We start from the raw sequence: 23,105 nt of genomic DNA on the forward strand, positions 1-23,105 counted from the left end.
AATCCTTCTGTGAGATGATGTGGCTTCTTACACAGAATAAGGCACGCAACATATTTCATAGTATTTAAGCAGTGATAAAGGCATTGCATTATAAATATACTTTATTTTAATTAAAATTATAATAATAAACACTCAGATAAACTGTCACGTCAGACAGTCACGTTGAATCAATCAAAGCAGTTCAATCTTCTGTTTATTCAGTTGCAGCGATAGGCATTTTCTGGGTTTCTTCTGCAAGGCGTATTTGGAGTTTCAGCGCGAGAGCGCCCTCTGGCGTTTTTTGAACCTTAAACCGCATAAACACATTTCATTACACCAAATACACAAAATAATGTTATTTTTAGCAGCATCAAATGACCCCTTTAAGCATTTTGTGACCAAATCACTCAAACCACATGTGGATGCAGTCAAAAATGCAAGTGATCACATCACATTTGTAGTGGAAATACTACAGCCCTGAATGCTTCCCTGCCTGAAGTGAAGCTCTGCCTACTCGCTGCCCACACGTGATCATTCTGAGACATATTGAGAGAAAGTGCATCAAACCATGCCTTTGAAATGTTGCAGAATTATAAAAAAAAAAAAAAAAAAAAACACAGATTGCAGTTGAAACCGCAGTTGTCCTCATCCTTTTCACACACTTTCTTTTCCGCACAACATGGGTTCATTCATTCAATAGAATTCAATACGAAGCTGATGTAGAGTGACAAAACAAGAGCGGAGTATCTTGACGAAATCCAAACACAAGTGGTCACAGAAGACGCTTTTTTTAAACACATTTTATTAGCAAGTGTAAACAGTAAAGCATCTCAACTAACCACTTGTGATCGGATCATTAAAAACGCATCTTAATACCAGGTGTAAAGAGAGTCCTAAATTATACTCAACATAGGATGTGATTTATCCAAGTAAGACGTGTTTTGGATCCTTGGGTATACCAATGAAACAAACGCAGCCTAAATTATATAAATGTATCAACCCCTTGCAGTGCAGTGCAGTCTAGTTGAAGAAACTAGCCCCAACAGAAAAGTTGCCCAGGACCAAAAAGTATGTTGTCCTTCTTATGGTCAACCACTCAGAACAGTACAATCTGTCTTCTCTGGATCCTGTCTTATCACTCCATCTATTCAATTGAGCCCCACCCACAGACTGACCCACCTTCTCACTGTCCCTCGAGTCTCCTTGTGAATTATTAATGAGTGGGTTGCAGACACCCCACTCTACCGTTCCATCCATCAGTTCCGTGTGGACATGCTAAAAAATTTAGTGTTTGTGACCAGACGACTCGTCTGCGTTCCAGCATCCCACTGGGATCACCAATCCACTCAAGCCTGTTAAGTGTCTAGTCTAGCCACCTACAGAACCCCAGACTGTCTCACTACTGGAGCACTTCTCCCTCCCTACCCCCTTTCCATTGCTTCCTTTGTTTGTATGGCGGCATAGAGGGCCAAGTAGACACATTTTAAAGCACTAAATCATTACAAGTCAACTAATGACTGGTACTTGTCAAAGACAACCTGAAATTTCAAGCTAAACTAAACTTGAGTGTCTTGTGTGAATGACAGCTTTTAGCTTTTAACTCAAAATATCCATCTCCATGTGTGTGCACACAGCGCAACATTAGAAAGGAAGCTAATTAACAATTAATTAGGCTCTTCTGACTGGCTTCCGTAGCAATTGTCAGTCACGTTCTGTCTTTGGATGGCAGTGTGTCCTAAAAGAAAAGTAGAAGCCTTTATCCTCTAATCCCTCGTTCCTACCCCACCATTTTTGCCTGTCCACTCGCTCCTTTGTTCTAAAGAAAAACAATCAGACAGCAGGCATCTGACCAGAGTTAATGAAGCCCTGCCAACACACTGCTCTTGACTGACTGCTTTATGCTGTCGTTTTAAGTGCGATCACTCAGATGCCTTGGGTTTGCTAAAGCAGTAATGGCAGTATCTCTCAATAGAGTCAGGCTTTCGTCTACTACCAAAAGCAGTTTTCAGGCATGACAGATGCTAATTATTAGGGTTGGCTCGATGACTGGTGTCTGACCTTCCCCAGAGGGATGTCAGGACTATTGGTAGTGCCTGCTATGAGGGGCATACAGGAACTCTAGGTAAGTTAGCATGATAAAGTCAACAAACTTGAGATAGGTTTCTTTCAAAATCCCTAACCCAAAACTAAACTTTCACAGTGTAACACCTTTTGACCTGCATTCACCAAACTTGGAAAAGTCATACAAACTGTCCTGACTGTACTTGCGGTTTTCCAGTTGTGGAGTCTCAACAGGAGCAAAACCCTTCCCATGGGTTTCCACCGAAAACTTCTGACAGTAATTCCACCAAGAGCTTGCAAGCTATATCCACCAAACTCAACTTGTTCACCACCAAACTCATCTAACCCTAACTCATATTGCGGTGTCTTTTCAGAGTACTTGGACTCATCAGGGACTATCAAACAAGAGCAAAATCCTATAGGTTTCCACTGAGAGGTTCAGACTGAAACCTCCTAGATGAATTCCAAGCTATATCAAGCTCTCAAACAGAAGCAAAACAGCATATGTTTCCACTGAAAACTACTGACTTTAAATTCTTCTTAGAGATCTCAAGCTATGTCCACTAAACTCCACACAGTGCTTCAATGTACAATACACTCTAAAAAACGCTGGGTTGTTTTTTCAACCCAAATGCTGGGTTGAGACCGCTGGGTAAGGACGCTGGGTTGTTTTAACCCAATTTGGGTTGAAAATTGGTCTTGATCTATAACCCAGTGGTGCTGGGTTGGGAACGCGGACGTGAAAGAGAGCATGCACGTCACGTTAACATCTGACGTATCTCGACGACACCAGTGCGAAAAGCCTCCATTTTCTCAGCGTCTTCAGGTGAAAGCGAGTGTGAGTGAAAGACGGTTTATGGTAAGTAAAGATTAAAAATGTAAAGTCATAATTCACTGTTTGAGTCCGGTAGTATTTTGAGATTTCATGGAAGGCGGAAATATTCAGAAAAGAGCTTATATTGAAAAATACGCGGACGCAGATTTCGCCTCAGAAATAGTCTTAAGAGTCTCTTAAGAGTGAGTCTCTTTTACTGAACGGAAGAGGTGCTTTTAATATAAAGTCAGTGAGTGTCTTATGTCATATTTACATAAGATTTTACAATATTTACATTTTTTGAGGTGTTAAGAGAGGGTTATTGACATATTTACATGTTAATTCGTTATCTTCTTTTTCGCAGTTAAATTGAATGTAGTTTCCTAAAGGAAACGGTGTTATGTAATAAAGACTAGCCTAATTATTTTGAGGCTGATGAAGTGATAATTGTTAAAAGTAATGTTTTGCATGTTATATTTCAGACTTGTTCAGCTTTGTGTCTTCATTGTGCCCGCGCCTGGAGTTAACAACACAGAACCATGCTTGTGTGAGGAGGCGATTTTCTCAGCTTCTTCAGAAGAGAGGGTAAGACGGTTGTTTGTCAGTGCAGTGGTGCTCAGTATCTGCAAATCATTTGCCATTGTCCTATCAGTCATCTCTCCTTACACTGTGTATGTGGTAAGTGAACTTTCATGTACTGTAATGTAATTACCGCTAGCAAGTGGCTAACCATGTCCCTTTAGTGGCTCCGTAGAACGCGTTATTTGTTTTCCGTGCCTTTCTGCAAACAGATTCACGCCTCGGGCACACCCCCTAACCCTGCCCCCCGATGTCATCGTCCATCATGATGTTTCACTGTAGACATCGTCCGATGCCAATTTGGTAGACATCGCCCAACCCTAATAAGAAAGCAACCCAGCATGTTGGGTGAAACATATAACCCAACTTGTTGGGTTAAAACAACCCAGCGCTGGGTTCGTCCCTTTTTGACCCAGTGCTGGGTTTCCAAAATAACCCAAATTGTGTTGTTTTTAGAGTGTATGTAAGATTTTCGTAATGAAATATCCAAAAACCACTTGCACAGTGTTATATTTTTCATGCAGTTGTGTACTTACGTTATAAGGGTACGTTATACCGAAAGTTCCCATGGATTTGTAAATCCAGAGAAATTCCAATTTTAAACAATGGCTCGTCCCAGGTCATTGTTTCTTATCAATGATGTAATATCCGCGCTATTGGTTTCCGCTTTTAGAAACTATGGCAACACACATGGACAAAAATGCTGCTGTTCAGTTAAACTAAATCCATTACGGCTGTCGCAAATAAAATTAAATTAAAATGAAAAGTGTTGACTGCAGCATTACATTTAGATCTGCTCAATGTTGCACCATGATTCTTTTTCCGCGTTTTTACAGCGTTGTGCATTATAACCAATCACACACAAGTCTGTTGAGCTTATGAATGCAGCGGTCAATCAGGTGAGTCATCACTGAAATGCCGGAGTTTTTTGTTCAGTGCGCTCACTCGCTGACTGAATTCTGCTCTCTCGCGGATTCTCTCATCATAAACAACAAAGTGCAGATGTGCACATGATGTAAGTAGGAGTTTCATTCATCAAACAGTGTATAGACAGCTTTACTGATTATAAGGGGAGTTTTTGTGAGTGCTTAAACCCGCACTAGACTGAAGTCAGTCATACTGTTTCTTGACAATGTAATTGTTTTTTGCTTGCTTTCTCTGTATAATTTATTCGCCGTTTGAATAACTTTGGAAGGTACAGGTCATAAAAAATGTATTCATTACATCCGTGAACATGATTCAGACATCTCTGGATGTTGAAAACGACATCTCCCATCGTTCTCCCTCCTTCATAGCGTCATCAAGCTTCGCCTTTGTTATTGTTTTGAAAATGCGACCTCTAGCGGCGAAAAGTTACATATTGTTCTTTTCAGCCTGTTCTGACTCAGGTTGCTATGCATTTTCTAACTGATCCAAATCCCACAGAGCTACAATCTGAATCTGTATTTTAATTATAATGAATTCAACCTACTAACACAAAAGGGTGTATGCTAGGGCTGCACGATTATGACAAAAATCATGATGGCGATTATTCCCTTGAATTTCTAATTGTGATTATTAATTATGATTATCACAATTTACAATGAATGATGTTTATATCATTGTTTGTAGCAAGTGCATGCCATATTTTTAGATGAAGATAAACAAGCTGAAAAAACACTAACTGAACATTTTTATTGCTTTTCTATACAGTATTAAGCCTCAAATATGAACTATACATTGGATTGGTTTCTTCTTTAAATAAAAAATATGCATGGTATTATAATATTATACTAAAACTAAAATTAAAACAAAGGAAAAACCCTTCAGATAACCAGTACAAAGAAAAAAACACATCTTAAGCACGCAGAATAACATAAGTGGACATTGAACAATTAATTGCCACTTCAATTAAGGCATCCGTAATTGTAATCGTGATTAGTGGTCAACCGATATATCGCCAAGGCTGATATACAGTTTACTTCCTTTTTGATTATATTTTTATTAAATATTTATTTGTGGAAAATACTTTGTCATCTAAAGTATGTTTATTTTACAAATTTAGTTTTTAATCCATTTTCAAATGATTTCACATTTCTTAAATATTAATTAAAATAAATACAATTCTATCGGCCATCGGCCACCCTGCTTTCCAAGATATCGGTAGGCCTGTCACGATAACAACTTTTTGTTGTGCGATATATTGCCCCAGAAATAATTGCGATAAGCGATATTATTGTCATTTTAAAGACCATTTTATGCCACTGAATATATAATCATAATGTAACAGCATAATAATTCAAGAAGGCCTACACACTTCCAAACGACAACAAACTTTTACTGTTTAAGAATATTTAGATGATGGAAATTAAGTATCAAAATATTAGATCCCTTACAAAACCTGAATAAATACTAAATAAAAATTTTCTAACAAAAAGTGCAAAGTAACAAGTAGAAAAAAGAAAAATGCACAAAGAATTTGTATGGAGATTTTTCCCAGACCTTTTCTCTGTAAATTAAGGGTGCACTGTATTGCTAAAAAAAACACAATCCCTACTTAGCAGTCAGATGTCCGTATGCACAAAGGCACAGATCCCTAAACAAGACCTTATCTGCAGATTAAACTTTGTTTGTAGAAGCATTTTTTAAATTTGAACTAGCACCTCATGACTACACCGCGTTATGTACGAGAAGCTGCAAAAGACACAGGCGCAAGTGGAATGCAAAAAAAAAACATGGTGACATTAATTTTTAAGTAAATGTAATGGGCGATATATTGCGTCACCAAAAATTATTGAGGTCATGTACATATATTGTGCGATAAGTCGATATATTGATTATTGCGACAGGCCCAGATATTGGCATCGGCTGTCAAAAAACCAACATCGGTCAACCACTAATCGTGATTAGAAATTCAATTAATTGTGCAGCCCTAGTGTATGCTGCTTTCAAAATCTAAGATTTTGGGAAGTGTTACCACAGAAGATATAAATGTTATTAAATATAGCACATAGTAAATTGTCTAAATGTCTTGTGTGGGTGGGTGGGATGCGTTTCTTCAGGGGTGTGGGTGTTTGCTATGTATGGGGTCACACAACTGTGTGTGTGTTCAGCTGTTTAGAGTTGGGGGGAGAGCTCTTACTTAAAGACAAAATACAAAGAAGTCGCCGCAACACTTAGAGCTACTTGAATGAGGTCCAACATGCAGGAAAAAAGCCTCAGTTTCTTGGTCAGATCTTGAGAGGGGGTCTGTTTTCGTGTAAGTGTGGTGTGTGAAAGAGCCAGAGGCAGGTACCAGGCACGGATCAGAGCCAACTACGGAGATCTTGGATAACAGCCAAGAGGGCAGAAATGAGCTTACCAACCCCAACCCCCTGCTGCATGTTTCCATTTGGTTTAGATCTAATCTGAGCCACTTCAGGCAAGCACACACCTACCTGCACGAACAAACACACAGAGAAGCAACCAAAAATAAACTACAAAGAGCCTGAGAGGACACACACACAAACACTGGTTATTTAAAGTACAACACAATTTAGGCTGATAAAGTCTACAGCAGTAGACCTGATACAGACGAACAACTGGAAAGTGACACACCTACACTAAATGCCTTCTTGACCTTTCACTCATGATAGCACAACCAGCTTCCAGCATACCATTCAAAGGATTTTTATTATTATTATTTTTGGACAATTTACTATATTTGACAATATAAAGCATACTGAAACTTCTGTCAATTCTCATACATTTTTAATCCAGAACTTTTGAGTTGAACATTAAAATGTTGTTATGGTGAGTTCCAACATGGTGAAAACTAAATCAATAACCTTTTTTTTTTTCTGTAGAATGAAAGTGTAAAAACAGGGACAACTTTTTACATGCAATCTCACCTAAATAGCAGAAAATAGCACGTCAATTAAATTTAACATCTGAAAAATAAATTCCAAAGAGAATGTGAGAGAAACAGTTTCGTTTTGAAAAGACACAAGAAGAGCACACTCTTTGATCATGTATTAATTTCCATTAAGATGTCAGCCTGCCAGTCAAGTGTTCAGTCAGCAATGAGAACACAGCTTCTCTGTCAATACATAATTCATGTCAAATATGTAAATACATAACCTGGATGAAATCTTTCAGTCACTAATGAAAATCTCCAAACCTCAATTACTGTTTAGATATCTTTCTTACATGTCACACACACTGCTTTTTTGCTTCCATCTGAAACTGTAACCAAACTGCAGCCAAACAAGCACTTCCTTGTCAGCTCATTCAACTGTAGGACATCTACAAATAACAACAGCAGATCCCTGCCCAAATCTTTTACACCTTAACAAATAAAATGCCATGTTGTGAAAAGAAAAGCAATTGTAATCATGTCTGATCCCATCTGACCCTCTGAAACCAGAACTACTGGTCTTAAACATAAAAAAGGAATGAATGCAAATGGCAAATTATCCTCAGTTACACAAATTAGAATTTGTTCACAAAAGTTGGAAAATCATTTACAAGAACATTGTTGGTTTTTATGTTGATTCAGAGTAGGCTAATTCAAATTCCTTTATCTGTAACTCAAAAATTTATACTTTCAAAAAAAAGTAATTGTGTATATACAAAATGTATATACAGTATATATAATGTATATAAAAGTGTATACAGATCTTCACCACAGTAATAATCCCATGAAGCGTGGAAAATTAACAGTATGCCATGAATGTATAAACACATGTAGTGCTGGCCTCATCTCAAGGCAGTCCTGAACATACACAGGATGTATCAGACAGATGACAAATAGGGGCCTGGGACCCCAGCTAGACACTCGTAGCTAAACATTCATGGATCAGCATTCTACAGCAATAGGTCACTCGGGAGTCAGGCAACTGAGAGTCCCCCAGCTACAGCGACATTCTCAGGGTTTTGAAGGACAACCATGTTCTACAACAGAGTGAAACGAGTGACTGAAGAGCCATGGCGAGATACAAAAGTGTTGTGTGGGAGGTGTAAATAGGATCCTCAGAAAGAGTGCAATGATCATGTCCCTACGAACACACTGTGTATCTGTGCAATGTTTGTCTGTGTGTGTTCTACAAGAATCTTACACATAGCTGGGACTCTTAACTCCATTGTGCTGAAGTTGAACAGTGGGTGCAAACAGCACTGATGGCTGATAGAGCGGTAACATGGCAGGGTTAGAATAGAATGACCATTAGAAGTCAACCGGTCAGTCCTACCTCCTCTGGCCAAAGCCATCACAAAAACATATATTTTATTGTAATATAATTTTATCTATTATATAAAAAATTATGAATGCACCGAAATTTCGGCTGCTGAAAGTTATCGGCCGAAAATGGCAATTTCGTTTTTTGTCCGAAAGAGAAAAACGGCCGAAAATATATGGCGCGCCGCACCACCCGACAGTGTTCAGTGCGCAGGTTTCAGCTTTTCTTGAACATATATAAAGGTAAATGCACACATCTACAGCTCAAAACAGACTATAACAACATTAAGAGATATATAAACAATATACAAAGAACCAGGAAAATAACCAAAAAACAAAACATTAAGCCAGAGGTAATATATAATCTAAAATAAATTAAAAAGAAAAACCTTTGCTAAATTTAAATAATAAGCACATTGTAAAAAAGCATAAATATTATACTTTGTGCACAAAGAATTGGATTTTAAGACTTTGACGTAGCAGGAAGAAGAGGTAGTTTCCAAATAACATTTCAAGTCTACAAATAATAAAGAGGTTTAACAGACAAAAACTTGCATTTACGTTTAAAAAAAATTAGCTAGGAAAATAAATAGATTACAAAAATACTTGTTTTTTAGGTTCTTGTTAGAGTTATAAAAACCAAATAAGACATCCTTAAACACCAAAGAAAAATTGTCTAAGATGGAAGCATGTACAAACATACAAAAAAATTTCCCCAAAAGGCAGCTACATGGACACAAATCTCAAAAAAGATGACGGACAGACTCATCTTCCACTCCACAAAAGGAGCAGAGGGGATAAAGATTGACAGGGTAAAATCGGTGTTGCAACTTAAAAGATATCTCTTTAACCTTATTAGTGATTAGAAATTTGTTAGGTAAAGACCCCACTTTCTTCCCAGGAATATAGTCCAATAAGATATTACAGAAGGGACAGTAATTATATCTTTCTGAAAGAGTTGCCTAATCTTTCCATTCCTGAGAGTGGGACTGGACAAAAAGCAAATATTCCCTATTACTGTTTCACAGAGATGTGTCCAAGAGATAGAAGAGGGTAAAGAATCAGCTGAGTTTTTTTAAGTGCAATAACTCCACTGGGAATGGCATCCATCACTATGGCAAAGTCTCATGGGATGTGCTGTAGTACAGCTGTACTGAGCAACGCTGGTAAAATGCTGCTACCCTCTCGTGACGCTATGCTCTGCACATGCTCTGATAATAATAGCTTTGTAGGACTATACATTATTTGGATAATTAAACAAAAAAAAATCAGTTAAATCTGATTCTGTTGCATAAGACTCTATAAAAATAATGTATTGATATTTAATATTAATATATTTTCTATCCAACTTTATTGTTTTACTTTAAATAAATGTGTGGTTATTTTATTGGCTTCTATTTTTTTAATTCAGTATCATTAAAATTATTGAGTTAAATTAAAAAGGCTTACAAATGTATTTTATATTATTTAATAAAATAATAAATAATTATTAAAAAGCATTTGCAGTTTCGGTTTTCGACCAACAGCATCCAGAATTTTCTGTTTTGGTTTCGAACCAGAATTTCATCCCTATAAAAAATGTTATATGTTAGTAAAATTACCATTGTTTTAAAACACAAACACAACTTCAGCACAGCAGTGATGGGTTTGATGGCCACATTTTCTGGAACACCACACCTAAAAGGCCTTACAGCCTCATTTTGCAGACATGGAGAATGGGGGTTTTGGAGAAAACCAGTGTTTCCTTCACAACCATCACCCCTGAATCTATGCCACTGCTGCTGAAATCTACAGCAAATCTTTATTTTATTTTTATTTTTTTTACCAGAGTTGTAATTATGTTTGCACAACCAGTGTAGTCCGATTCAACATATGAGCCAGTTCTTTTAATGAATCATTCAAAAGGACTCACGGTTTGAATCTAAGGCAGTGGTACTCAAACTGGGGTGCAGCAAACATCCAAAAGGAGCGGTAGGATGACTTAACAGTATTTAAATTAATAAATTATTAATACATTAAAATATTTTTTTAAATGAAAATGCTCCCCCAAACAACTATTTTTATTTAAGAACATACAGTTCTTAAAACTTCTGAAAAAAATCACAAAATGATTTGTGGCTAATTAATATTATAAATCTATACTTGTAGTTTCTGTTAATAAATGAAACGTTTGAAAACAAGTAGCTTTGTCACAATTATAGAGGAAATACTGAAAATGTATTAGCCTTTATGAGGGTGGACTTTGAATATTGTGTTGGAGAACATGGGGCCTTCTAGTAAAAACAGTGAGAAGGAATCCTTTCCTGAATGAACTCACTCGCTTACTAAACTGTTATCATTACATTATCAACGTATGGTTACACTATGTGATTGAATTAGAAATAGGAGAAAATCTGTTTATGGTGTATTTCTGCTTAAATACATAATGTGTTTATCTATGACATTTTCATAAGCAATGCTAATTTAAAAAACTGACCATTTTGTGACCATTTTGCCTTTGGTTAGCAAGCTATTAGTTTGTCCTATTAGCATAGCTTACTGGTTAAGAAAAGCTCTTTTTTCATGAGATAGAACAAAATATCACAATAAAAAAAGTTTTTTAACAGACCTAGGGAAAGGCAGATAGGACGCAGCATGACAAGGGCATAGGGCCTATAGCCTAGCTGAAGTTAGCAAAACAGAGTTAGAAAAATGTCTGAAATTGCTTACAGCACCTTTAATTTACCCTGTATTTCTAATAAAACCAAAATCCACTCAGTGTGGCTTAATTAAGCCCAGCCTAGTGTGTCAGGAAATGAGAGCATTGTTTTTTTGTGAACTCCATGCAGGGAAGCTAAGCTCGGCTAATGTGCCTGAGTCAGTGGGAGGCTAATACAGGCTTCAGACAAACACCTCAATCTCTCTCTCTAGCACTCACTTCTTCCTTTCTGTCATTCTCTCTGTGACAGCTTCCTCAATGGTGTTCAAACAGCTGCATTAAAATGGATGAAAAGTAGTTAAAATTTGCACACTATCAGGCAAGTGCATTTCTCAAAAGGGATAACATTACTTATGGGGACACATTTTACCTAAACAAACACTGCGATCAGACAGACACAGTAAAACATTATCTAGCATGCACACACAAGCCCTATCTGCAGACCACAATACCACATGTGTAACATCTTGATAAGCATGATGAGAATGCACATTACATTAGGCTGGGCGATAAACAATAGCATATAGAGACTGCCATAAAATTGGTTTAGCAATGATAAGCTATGGACATTTTACTTGATACGGATTAATCTAAACAGCATTAAACAGCAGAAATAAGCAAGACAACTGCTAAGTTGTCAGTGCATGTCACTCATAAGTAGTGTTGTCACGAAACCAAAAATATGACTTCGATACGACACCTGACTAAAATATCTCGATACTACTACTGAACTGATACCACAACAAAAACATAAAACAACATGAAAATTAATTGAATAGATGACCCACAAATTATAATTATACTTAACTTAAAGTTCATTATCAATTAAAAAAAAAAAATGAAATCTCTCACTTGACCAGTGTGTTTTCGCCCTGCTTTTTGAGTGTTTTTTCCCCCTTTAAAACATTTTTTTTAAAGAAAATCACATGCCAGTGCTATGGTGAGCAACTTCAAGTCTATGACTATGATATAGCTGTTTCTTCAGGTAAATATAAACCTTTGCAACATTGGTAAGTTAGCTAAAAGGATAAAGCCAAATTAGATGTTTATTATGGATCTCAATTGCCCTGTCATGGTGAAAAAGGTCACGCGTCACAAAATAAATCGATACAATAAATAAATACATTCATTTGACTTATATTTGAGGGCATGAGCTAGGGATGAGAAATATGCTGAAAATCTTATTTCATGATATGAATAGTTTTGTTTTATGTTAACCATTTGTATCATGATGTGGTCATTTTTGTTATTTTATCTTTGTTATTAAGAGTAAGAACATAGATACAAGTAACAAACAAAAGGACAAATACAATAAAGCAAAGACACAAATTAAATAAACAGTGTTTTCAGTTAAAGGGGTCATATGATGCAATTTCGATTTTTTCCTTTCTCTTTGGAGTGTTACAAGCTCTTGGTGCATAAAGAAGATCTGTAAAGTTGCAAAGACTAAAGTCTCAAATCCAAAGAGATATTCTTTATAAAATGTGGTTGCCGCAAGCCTCCTTCGTCGAATCCGCCGGCCGCACCATTCTCAAGCCCGCTGCCTCTGCTCACTCTAGCCCTCCGGCCGTTCCTCACTCTAGCCCCCGGCCTCTGCTCGTAGGTCTATGTATGAATTAATAGGGAAGGTCTAATGTTATTTCATGCATTCTAACTTATTTACACTATTAAAGAGTTAGATTCTCATGCTAAACATAGCCAAAGTTTTTTAAAAAATTAGTTGGACGTATGACGGAGTATTTCTGTGCCAAAGACACTCCTTCAGGGTTCGTATAACGAACAGATGATCGCTATGCAAAAGCTTTGCATGCTCGTGACTCTTTAGCTCTGCCCACGGCACACCTTCAGGAGCTCGACAGTTTTCAGAGAGAAGCGGTTCAGCTGTATCTTTCTTTTATAAATCTGGTAAAAGTAAAGTCTCTTTGGAGATATGAAGGATGCAATACTACTCTATAGGTACTAAAGATTAACTTGAGATTGGCAGAAGCTGTGTGTGTTATGTCCCCTTTAAATAAACTGATTCTTATTTAAGCTACTAATATTAGTTAGTCAAGATCAGTGAGTGATTTTCTCTTTTTATTTTATTGTTTGATTAACATTATAGATACAGACAGCTGCAGGAATATTAGTCTGCTGTCACTTTAAGAGCTGCACGGATCCAATATATTGAAAAACACGCATTTTCTTTCTCAACTGTTTACGTTCACTTAGCCAAGACAGGCATATTAACATAATTGTGTGTGTATTTGACTGTTGAAGCACAATAAGTAGTGATGGAGATCTGAATTCGTGATTGCATGCTGTCTGAGAGAGGCAGTTTTCTGTGCACGCGCTTCAGGTGTGTGATAGTGAGCGTACTGCACTGAGTTGTTTTCCAAGGTTTATTGCACTTAATAATTCTTTGTAACATTTATTTATGCTTTATTTTTTCATTTCTGCATGTTTCCTATTCACTCTAAATGGTCAATAAGTTTAAATAGTCCTGCGGTGCACGGATATATGAAGTTTGGCATGGCCAGTGTGCACGCAGGGAGTGAAAGAAAGAGCACTTGCACACACACTGCCCTGCTGTCACACGTCGACGCAACTCAGGAAAAACGTCGCTTATTAAAACGCTGTCATTATTAAATAATCGTACCATTTTTAAAAGCAGGGTATATTGCGATACCATTTTTGGTACCGGTATATTGTGCAACACTACTCATAATTCTGTGTGCGCGATTGGTATAGTTTTGTCTTTTAAACAAACTGTAATCAAATTTTAAAAAAGTATTTTTTTTTCATTTCATTACATTTTAAAAGATTGATTAAACTGTTAAAGTTTAATTAATTCATTTCATTAGACACATTTTTGATAAGTTTGTATTGCATCATAAAACACAGAATCCAGAAAAAATCAAATGGAAAACACAGAATTTAGGGATAAATAATATTGTTTTCATGATTTCATGGTAGCTTAAAAAAAGTGAAGTGCAGTGACGTGAAGTGAAGTGAAGTGAAGTGAAGTGTGGCCAAGTATGGTGACCCATACTCGGAATTTGTGCTCTGCATTTAACCCATCCAAGTGCACACACACAGTAGTAAACATACACCCGGAACAGTGGGCACTGGGCAGCCATATTGCTGCAGCGCCTGGGGAGGAGTTGGGGGTTTGGTCGGTGCCTTGCTCAAGGGTCTCACCTCAGTCGTGGTATTGAGGGTGGAAGAGAGCGCTGTACATTCCCCCGCCCCACCGACAACTCCTGCCGGACCTGAGACGCGAACCTTTTGGTTACAAGTCTCTCTCTAACCACAACTGCCCTGACAGCTGGATAACATAAAAACTCTGTCTGTCTTCATTTCAGTCTGCAAAGCAACAAAATGTGATTATTTTAAGGGGGGGGGTGATTATTTTCTATATCCACTGATATATGACAATGGAGTCATGGGGTGCATGTTTGTTTTCTAGAAATAAGTATCTAACTTGGCTTTTGAGACATCAATCCTTTGCATACCGCCCCTGAAGTCATCCATGTGTAAAAGGCCGGTGAACCATTAAGGATGGGGTCAGCTTTTACACATGATCTCTTTTCATTGCTCACTTAGCATAGAACGGTGGTAATTAATGGAATTGCTGTATACTCGTGCTAATGTCTTACTCGTGTTTTTTTTTTTTTTTTTAATACCCCTTTTTTGATTCTGCATTTAATTGTGAACAAACAAGTTAGGTTTACCTTCATTCTCAAGGTCTAACAAACATGTGGAAATAATTTCCTTCCTCAATAATGGTAAATGAATATCAAGATAAATATCGATAGTGTAATAATATTTTTGGCCATATCACCTAGCCCAATGCCACATGATGGTCCTATAAAAAAGTATTTCCCACGAGTGAGGAAAGCTAATTATGAATACAACAGTGACGATACTTTAAAAAAAAAAAAACATGGTTTATGGTTGTGTTTACCGGTTTGTGGGCCTATTAACTTTGCGTGAACGAGGAAGGTTTTTATGGCCTTTCCTGCTATTTTGCGAGCAGTTTTAGAGAATAACACAGGAACAGGGGTAGGAAGCTGTTCACTCAGAATGAGAAACGGAATATTTTCTTCTCCGATCGTGGAAGGTTTGCTTCGCTCACTCACATACAGCTCACCTGCTTACATGAATAAGAAAATTAGCTGCTCATGCATTTCCTCAAAAACCCTTGAGTTCCCCTGCGTTCAAACCCACAGTGTTTTGATGATCTACTCTACTGAAATACGATAACTTGCATGAAATTTAATAGAAACTCAACGCTAAAGGAGCCGTGTGAGTCTCTATCAAAGGTGATCTAGGGACTGCTACAGCAATGCAATACCACAAAAAGGCCAAAAACCTTACAAATTATCTGTACTTCTCATGCTCATTTGATCAAACCATCCAACTGAGAGCAAACGTAAAAGCATACAACCTCATTGATGGCATTTCTTTTTTAGATCAAAAATGATAGGAAAGCCAACAGTAGCCAATGCTCCATTCTCACCCAGGCCCCTCCCTGCAGAACTAACATGCCTCTTGTCCAGGATGGTACAGCCATCTGTTGTTTGTTAGGAGGTAGAGAGTTTGTGTGAATGAGTATGATGGTATTTGCTTGTGTGATGAGGAAGAGAAAGGGGGCAAAAGTGAATGGGGGAGGGAGGTATGAGTAGAATATGTAAATGTAGACATTAATGGTTTTGTCTGTGACTGACACTAGGGGAAATACTGCGAGTGAGCACTGACAGCAGCTTGAAAAAAGTGTTTTGCATGCAGAAAAGAGTGTCGATTAATGAAATAACAGCCTGTTCTATCCTGACTCCACTTATCTACATGGATATGGGAGATACAGTCTGTTGGGGGTTAGGTTAATCCAACAGGAGTCCAAGCTCAATGTCATATTAACCTAGTTCATTGGCAAAACATGCTTTCCCACAGCACAAACACAGCTCCAGCTGTCCAGTGAGTTTGAGCGTATATACCTAGACAATAGTGTCATCATCAACAGAGATACATTAAAATCATAAACTGGAATCACACACATCTGTTTTGCGCATGTCTGTGTGACTAATCCACTGTGCTAGTTAACCCAATGACACACTACAGCCTCTGACATCACACAGGTGAGTCTGAATCCAGGTGTTTGTGATGTCTGGCTTGTAAGGACAAGGTGTGTTTCAGTGTCATTAATGCCGAGTTCACACTGCACGATTTTCAAACTCGTCGGATCGCCGTTGTTTTCACACTGCGTGACTATCTGGGGTAGCATTCAGTTGCTGCTGTGTTCACATTGCACGATGGATCGGCGACAGGAGGTTTCACACTGCATGACTTCACAATAGGAAGAATCGCCGACAGCTCTGTCTGGTCCGCAAACTACGTTTCACAACAAAACACACGCGAGAAGTGATAAGGAGATAACGCGAGAACCCGCGTGCGTCAGACCGGAGTTCTCGAACAAGACTGTAATTATTAAAAAATATATATATAGCCCACAAATTGTCTGTGAGCTGATTTCCAGCTACAAGGAGAAAAAGAAAAACAGATTATGCAGGAGGGAGATGCAGGGAACAGGGACTGGGTGTTCTGCAAAGAGAGTTGGAGGTAAATAACTGTTATGCTGATGTTGTGGCTGGTCAAGCAAATGTTTGTGCTTGTTTCTGTATGATATAATTGTTCATATATCTATTAAAATAATGATATTCTGGTCTATAACTCCTCCCAGAACTTCCCTCTGCCCTGTATCTTGGTCTCTCATTGGCTGTAGGTCATCGCCGATGTGTTTTTCAGTCAAAACTCATTGCACACAGCGTGATTGTGAATCGCCGCCAGCTCCAGATATTTAGCATGCCAAATGTTTCAGGGGCGTCGGCGAAGTGTCGGCAATTCCCTCAGATCGCGTCTTTGATAATTCACACTGCGTGATTGTCACTCGCGTGAACGAGCACCGATTTGCCTCCGATTTCAGGCATTTGTCGGCGATTTCGCAAAACCTGTCGGCGAGTGAAAAATCGGGCTAAAATCGTGCAGTGTGAACTCGGCATAACTTGTAATGAAACAGACTTGTCTTTGCCCTCAAGCAGTAGGTCAAGATTTAAAACTGTTGTTAGAGGGTTTAAAGCTGCACTCAGTAAGTTTTTGTGTTGGCCTACATTTATCTGTTATTCATCACATTCAGTATTTTTATTGTTATATATTGCCATTGTTATTATTAGTAGTAGTCACAGTAATTGCACTTTCAAATCCTCCTAGGAAGTTCATATTTATTTATGAGTTGGGAAGTCATTATAATTACCTATTTAAAATAATTAAATAGGTCATGTGGGTGCAAAACACCTTGGTTGGAGAAAGATAGTGATGTACCTTTTCTACAAAAAAAAAAATACAGCAAGGTTTTGAACTACTTCTACAAAATGATAAATACAGAATGTGCATCAGGTGTGAATTTGCATTTTTTTATGTTTATATTCAATTTATGTAGGTGCTATAAACTGAATCGTTATATATTCTATTGTAATTGTGCAAATTGCATACTTTGTGCAACTTAGCAAGTTTTATTGTAAATGAAAAAATGATCTTTTCTCACTGAAATGCTTCCAACTTGGAAATTTGGGACTCTTAAGAAAATCTCACACTCATAATTATGGCATCATGGTGCTGTTCATGACTAGAATCTTATAAATACCATTTTTCCAACATTAACCATATCTACATAAATTTCATAACACAGCTGGTCATGTGATGTCAACATGACAGCACCCATAAGAGGGCAACCCGCTCCATGTCAATAAAAGCAGATTTTTCCAGAAGACTGGCAAGCCTCAAGTCTTCATATCATGTGTGAACATCATTGTAATGCTATTTCTCAAAAGTGTTGTTAATTTCTTTGCATTTAAACATTTCTAATTAGCCAAATAAAAAAATTAAAAAATACTGAGTGCACCTTTAAGAGTGAAATTGTGTGTAGTGACCTCAAATCAATCAATGTGCTCCAGTGTTTACTTGATTTAATGTCCCCCATAAAGGAACATTAATCTCCTGCTGGGCTCTCTAAACCAACATTAACCCCAAACCAAATTGTGTGGGGGGGCACGTTGTTGGGTCACTATCAATTCAGCCACCATTACATGCATGTTAAACGAATAAATGGATTTATAAACACTTGACATCTCACATTCAAATCCATGCTCATACAGAATCTACACCTTTTCATTACAACGGAGTGTAAAAACACCACTTATCGACATAAGTATATACAAACATACATAATCTTGAATATTTGGCTACATGTTTGCATTTCATACATGGTATATGTAGCCATAGAAACCTTTCCATGCCATAGAAACCTTTTCTACATCTAACATAACACACTGAAACATACAAACGACCTGAGATAACTTTAAATATCCTTGATCGATTTATTATCACTGTCAGTGTTTAAGTGCTAACAACTTAGTCACTGGACCACATCAAAGACTACTTAATATTCCAGCATGTATACTATATACTTCGATAGCTTAGCTTTATAACTTGGGTTACATGCATCCACAGTCATGGAAACGTCTCGACGTAGAAGAGAGAAAAAAATCGAGCATCACAGATTTTTAAAGTGTAGCCTATATACGCGTCAATGTATCCTCTCAAATACCAGGACCATTAATCAAAAATGACACAAAAACTGCAACAAGTTCATGTAATGAATTAAAAGGGCATCTTATTAATCAGCTCTGGGGAGGTAATTGGACAGGGGGTCACAAAATGCTGAAATATGTAGCCTAGTAAAAACATAACTTACCCAAAACCGCAAAGGCTATAAAAAGCCATTTGATATCCATAGTTCTGTTTTCTGCACTTGCAATTAAGTCCAGATATTGCAGAAAAATGCAAATGTGGTTATAAATTCCAAATCGTCACTACGACCTTCAGAAATCAGTCCGGATGGAGTTATGGACGCGTACACCTGTTCGGACCGCGACTCCACAACGATTCGATTTCTCCCGAGTCAAATGCGTCTAGCGCCGTAAAAAAAAGACGGATATCCAGCCCCGAACAAAAGCCGTGCTTGTGAAGAGACGCTTGTGCGATTGAATAAAGCCTTCGGGTGGTTTCCTCCTATAAATTACATCCGCCGTTCACGAGTGAATCCGATATTGTGAGTTGAACGCTGGGATATGAGCTCTCTCTTGCCGCTCTCTCTCCAATTCCCAGCGCGAGCAGCCCACGCGTGCTGGAGAGAGGAGGAGTGAGACCAGTTCGTCCAGTTCGCGTCAAATAACCGGCTGTGGTCGTGGATAAACTTATGGTAGCTTTGTCAGACGGATATGAGCAGATGTGGTGCCCGTGTCCGTTCTCCGTGAAGAGCAGTACGGTGATGCTGCCGCTCCCGCGATCACTTCAGCTCTTCTCTATTGTCATACACGCCACAAAAGACACTAGGCGGCCCAGCCCATCTCTTACTTTCAATCACGGGCTGGTGCCTGAGGATAACAGATGGGGGGAATCCTACCAGAGACCACTAGTTGTGTCCCGGTCAAATAAATCTGCTTCAGCCAGCTTCGGGTGGCTAAATCACTTTTGTAATAAGCATTACGTTGCCTAGATTCAGTTGTCACTAGAGATGCCGCTATTTAGAAGCACAAATGCCGTTTACTTTGACACCATCCGAAACGATGCTTATAATTGGGAATCGCAATTTGTGTGCGTTTTCATTTTAACGATACTCAAGTTCATGTTTTAGAGTCTGCTTGACAACATCCTCGAATAACCTTTTAAACAGCGCACGCTTCGCATGGGTTGTGGCGTGTTGTATGAAATTACACGCTTCGTTTATCGCCACCGGTTTATACGTCAGAGAGCAGCGAGCTCTGTAAACTGTTATTCCTGTGACGCGTGTTGTTTATGTTATTACATTGTTTACACACGCCGCCGCAAGTGAACGTTCCAATTATGGGAATTTGAAATGTGATTTCCTGCTGTCCTGCGTTTGCACTTTCAAACTATCACTCCTCCCACCTACCGGTACATAACTCCGCCCTCTTGGCGTAATGCCATACTAAACCACCCCTTTCACCAGGTAACAGCTGCCCCCTAGTTTTGAAAACAGTCCCTAAAGAAACCCATAGGCCTTTGGGATAAAAAGTATTATGGGAAAATGTATGTTTGTTCACATTCTGTATAATGTTTCAAAAGATTTCTATTACAAATAATTGCTGTTCTTTTGAATTTTTTACTAATTAAAGAATCCTGAAAAAACGTTGAAACATGAATGTTTTCAACTGTGATAGCCTAAAAATAAATGTTTCTTAAGCAGCAAATCAGAATGATTTCTGAAGAATCATGTGACACTGAAGACTGGAGTAATGGCTGCTGAAAATTCAACTTTGCATCACAGGAATAAATTACATTTTAAAATATATTAAAAGAAAACAATTATTTTAAGTTGCAATAATGTGTCACAAAATGATGATTTTTAGTAATACTATAATACTTGTATAATATTGTATTTTGATTAAATAAATGCAACCTTAGTGAGAGACTTATTTCAAAAACATTTAAAAAAAAATCTGACCCCAACTTTTGAGCGGTAGTGCGTCTGCTACAAATTCATTTACAAATCTCCTATTATCACTAAATTGTGTAAATTAATGTAAAGTATTGCAAAAATATTTTTTAAAAATATCAATATTTATCTAAAAATGATATAGAAATATTAAACTACCTTAGTACCAGACTGAATTGTACCACCAGCTGAAAACATGGGCATATTCAGATTTGTGCATTCATTTATTGTACGTCTCCAGTCACGTCCATTCTCTTACCTTGTTCTTTGACCTGCAATTGTGTTATTTTTTTTAATACTGGAGGTTGGTGCTCATGTAATTTCAGTCCTGTTTCTCATTTATAATTGGTTAAACTGAAGGTTTTTACAACTCACCCCAGTCTCTGCTGTTATATTGCTTCAGTGCTTTCTTTAATGTGTCAGTCAGAGAATAGTCAGAGGCTGATCTCTGTATGATAAAGGTTGGGGTCTGATCAGTCAGTCACGGTTGGATGTGGAGGGATTGTGTGCTCCGGCCCATGAGGACAATCACTCCATTGTTATTGCTGCATATACAGTACAATACTGGCCTGTTTTTAATTAGGAGTTGTTATATCATCACAGTGCATGGAACAAAAAAATATTTGAGTCAATCTAAAGAAAGAAAATCTAATGAGAGAACAAGCAGTGTGCAATATCATATTGTTCACTGTAATGAACCACTCGGTTATTCAGTGCTATATTTGTTAGTGAAAACCGTGGGCATAATATCTTTGCTCTGACATTTAGACATTTTTTTCCCCTTTATTAAAAATTGTTTTACTCACATGTTATTATTTTACCCCTACAGAACATTGGTTTTAGAAGCACAAATAATCAGGAAGTTTGAACATCTTAATTCCATCATTGGGAAGCTGAGTGAAGCAGTTCCCAGTGGATTTCAGCAGTCCTGCTCCAGGCGCCACCATCGTGCCCCCCAAGCAAGGCACTTAACGTCTGCATCCACAATGATGAGGCTTTTTTGATCAATTCAAATCCAATCAAACTTAAAGGTCAGAGATAAGATTGCTGTCAGTCATTTGCTATAAAGAGAGATGGCAAAGTGTTGTATAATAGAGTAGGTGATAAAAATCACAATTATTTGACAGTTTCATTATGAACAGCTTGTCCAGAACCTTTTTAATATACATAAAAATGTTTGTGTGTAATTTTTGTTTATGTTGCATTTGTCAATAGGGAAGTTCAGCTCAAAAACTGAAACCTTCATTTGAATAACATTTTCAAATTAGGAATAAAATCTGATAAATGTCATTATAAATTGTGCTTTTAGCACAAAAAAGCTCTTTAGCTTTATCATTGCTATAAATGCAATACTGAGCACTGTAATGCCTCTGAAAAGGTGATTGGTGCTTTTAACTGCAAGCTGGAGTGACTGTACACTCTTAAAAATAAAGGTTCTTTTTTGGCATTCCAAGAACCTTTAGCATCCTGGAGTTTTGATAATATTTTTCAGAATTGCTATTTGTGTAAAACTGAGTGTGCCTGATATTTTTTGGCAGTTATCTGACTGTTTAACAGCTGTTTACGGATTTGTTCAATTGTGCTTGTAGTTGTATCAGTTACACACAGCATCAACAGTGTAAGGCCTATTAAACCAGGAATTTACACAATCTTTGCAATGACAGATTGCACCTTGAGGCACCTTCAGATACCTTATATTACCTTCATTATGAAAGCAGATCATCTATTTAAATTCATTCCCAAACCTCATATGTAAAATGCAAGTGAGGCATCTGCTTAATAGTATTGAGTCCCATAATGAGAAAAGAAAAAATAGTTTCATGGTCAGTTTTTAAAGCTTTATGATGACTTCAAGGAGCAACTTAACACAGTGTTGTTGCCTCAGGGAGATAGATTTGCTTAGGCTTTTCATCTGACATTTGAATATTTTGCGGCGCATTCAAAAAGTAAATAAATCATTCATTTCTTCCATTTACCATGTCTCTGGGGCTCTGTTGGGAGCTCATAAGGGATACTGAGCTAAAATGTGAGAACAGTGTTTTTCTCTTCCACTTCATCTCTTCCAGTGTGTACAATCATATGCACACACACACACACACACACACACACACACACACACACACACACACGTGTGCAAAGAAAAACATGCATACACATTAATAAGTGTTAAAACACACACACACACAAACAAAGTGAATAAAAATGGCTTCTATCTGTAGCCACTACA

General features: G+C 37.7%; 1 protein-coding gene across 1 annotated transcript in view; it reads right to left on the reverse strand.

Annotated features, from left to right (window-relative positions):
* LOC107658230 (immunoglobulin superfamily member 3-like) overlaps positions 1-20,258 on the reverse strand; it is a 167,059-nt gene extending 146,801 nt beyond the window's left edge. The window contains exon 1 of the mRNA XM_016446694.1: positions 19,115-20,258. Coding sequence (XP_016302180.1) covers positions 19,115-19,154 — 40 coding nt within the window. The 5' untranslated portion in view covers positions 19,155-20,258. The remainder of the gene's footprint in view (positions 1-19,114) is intronic.
* Between the last annotated feature and the right edge of the window lie 2,847 nt (positions 20,259-23,105).

The sequence above is a fragment of the Sinocyclocheilus anshuiensis genome, unplaced genomic scaffold (assembly GCF_001515605.1).
Source record: "Sinocyclocheilus anshuiensis isolate Anshui unplaced genomic scaffold, SAMN03320099.WGS_v1.1 scaffold263, whole genome shotgun sequence".
NCBI lineage: Eukaryota > Metazoa > Chordata > Actinopteri > Cypriniformes > Cyprinidae > Sinocyclocheilus > Sinocyclocheilus anshuiensis.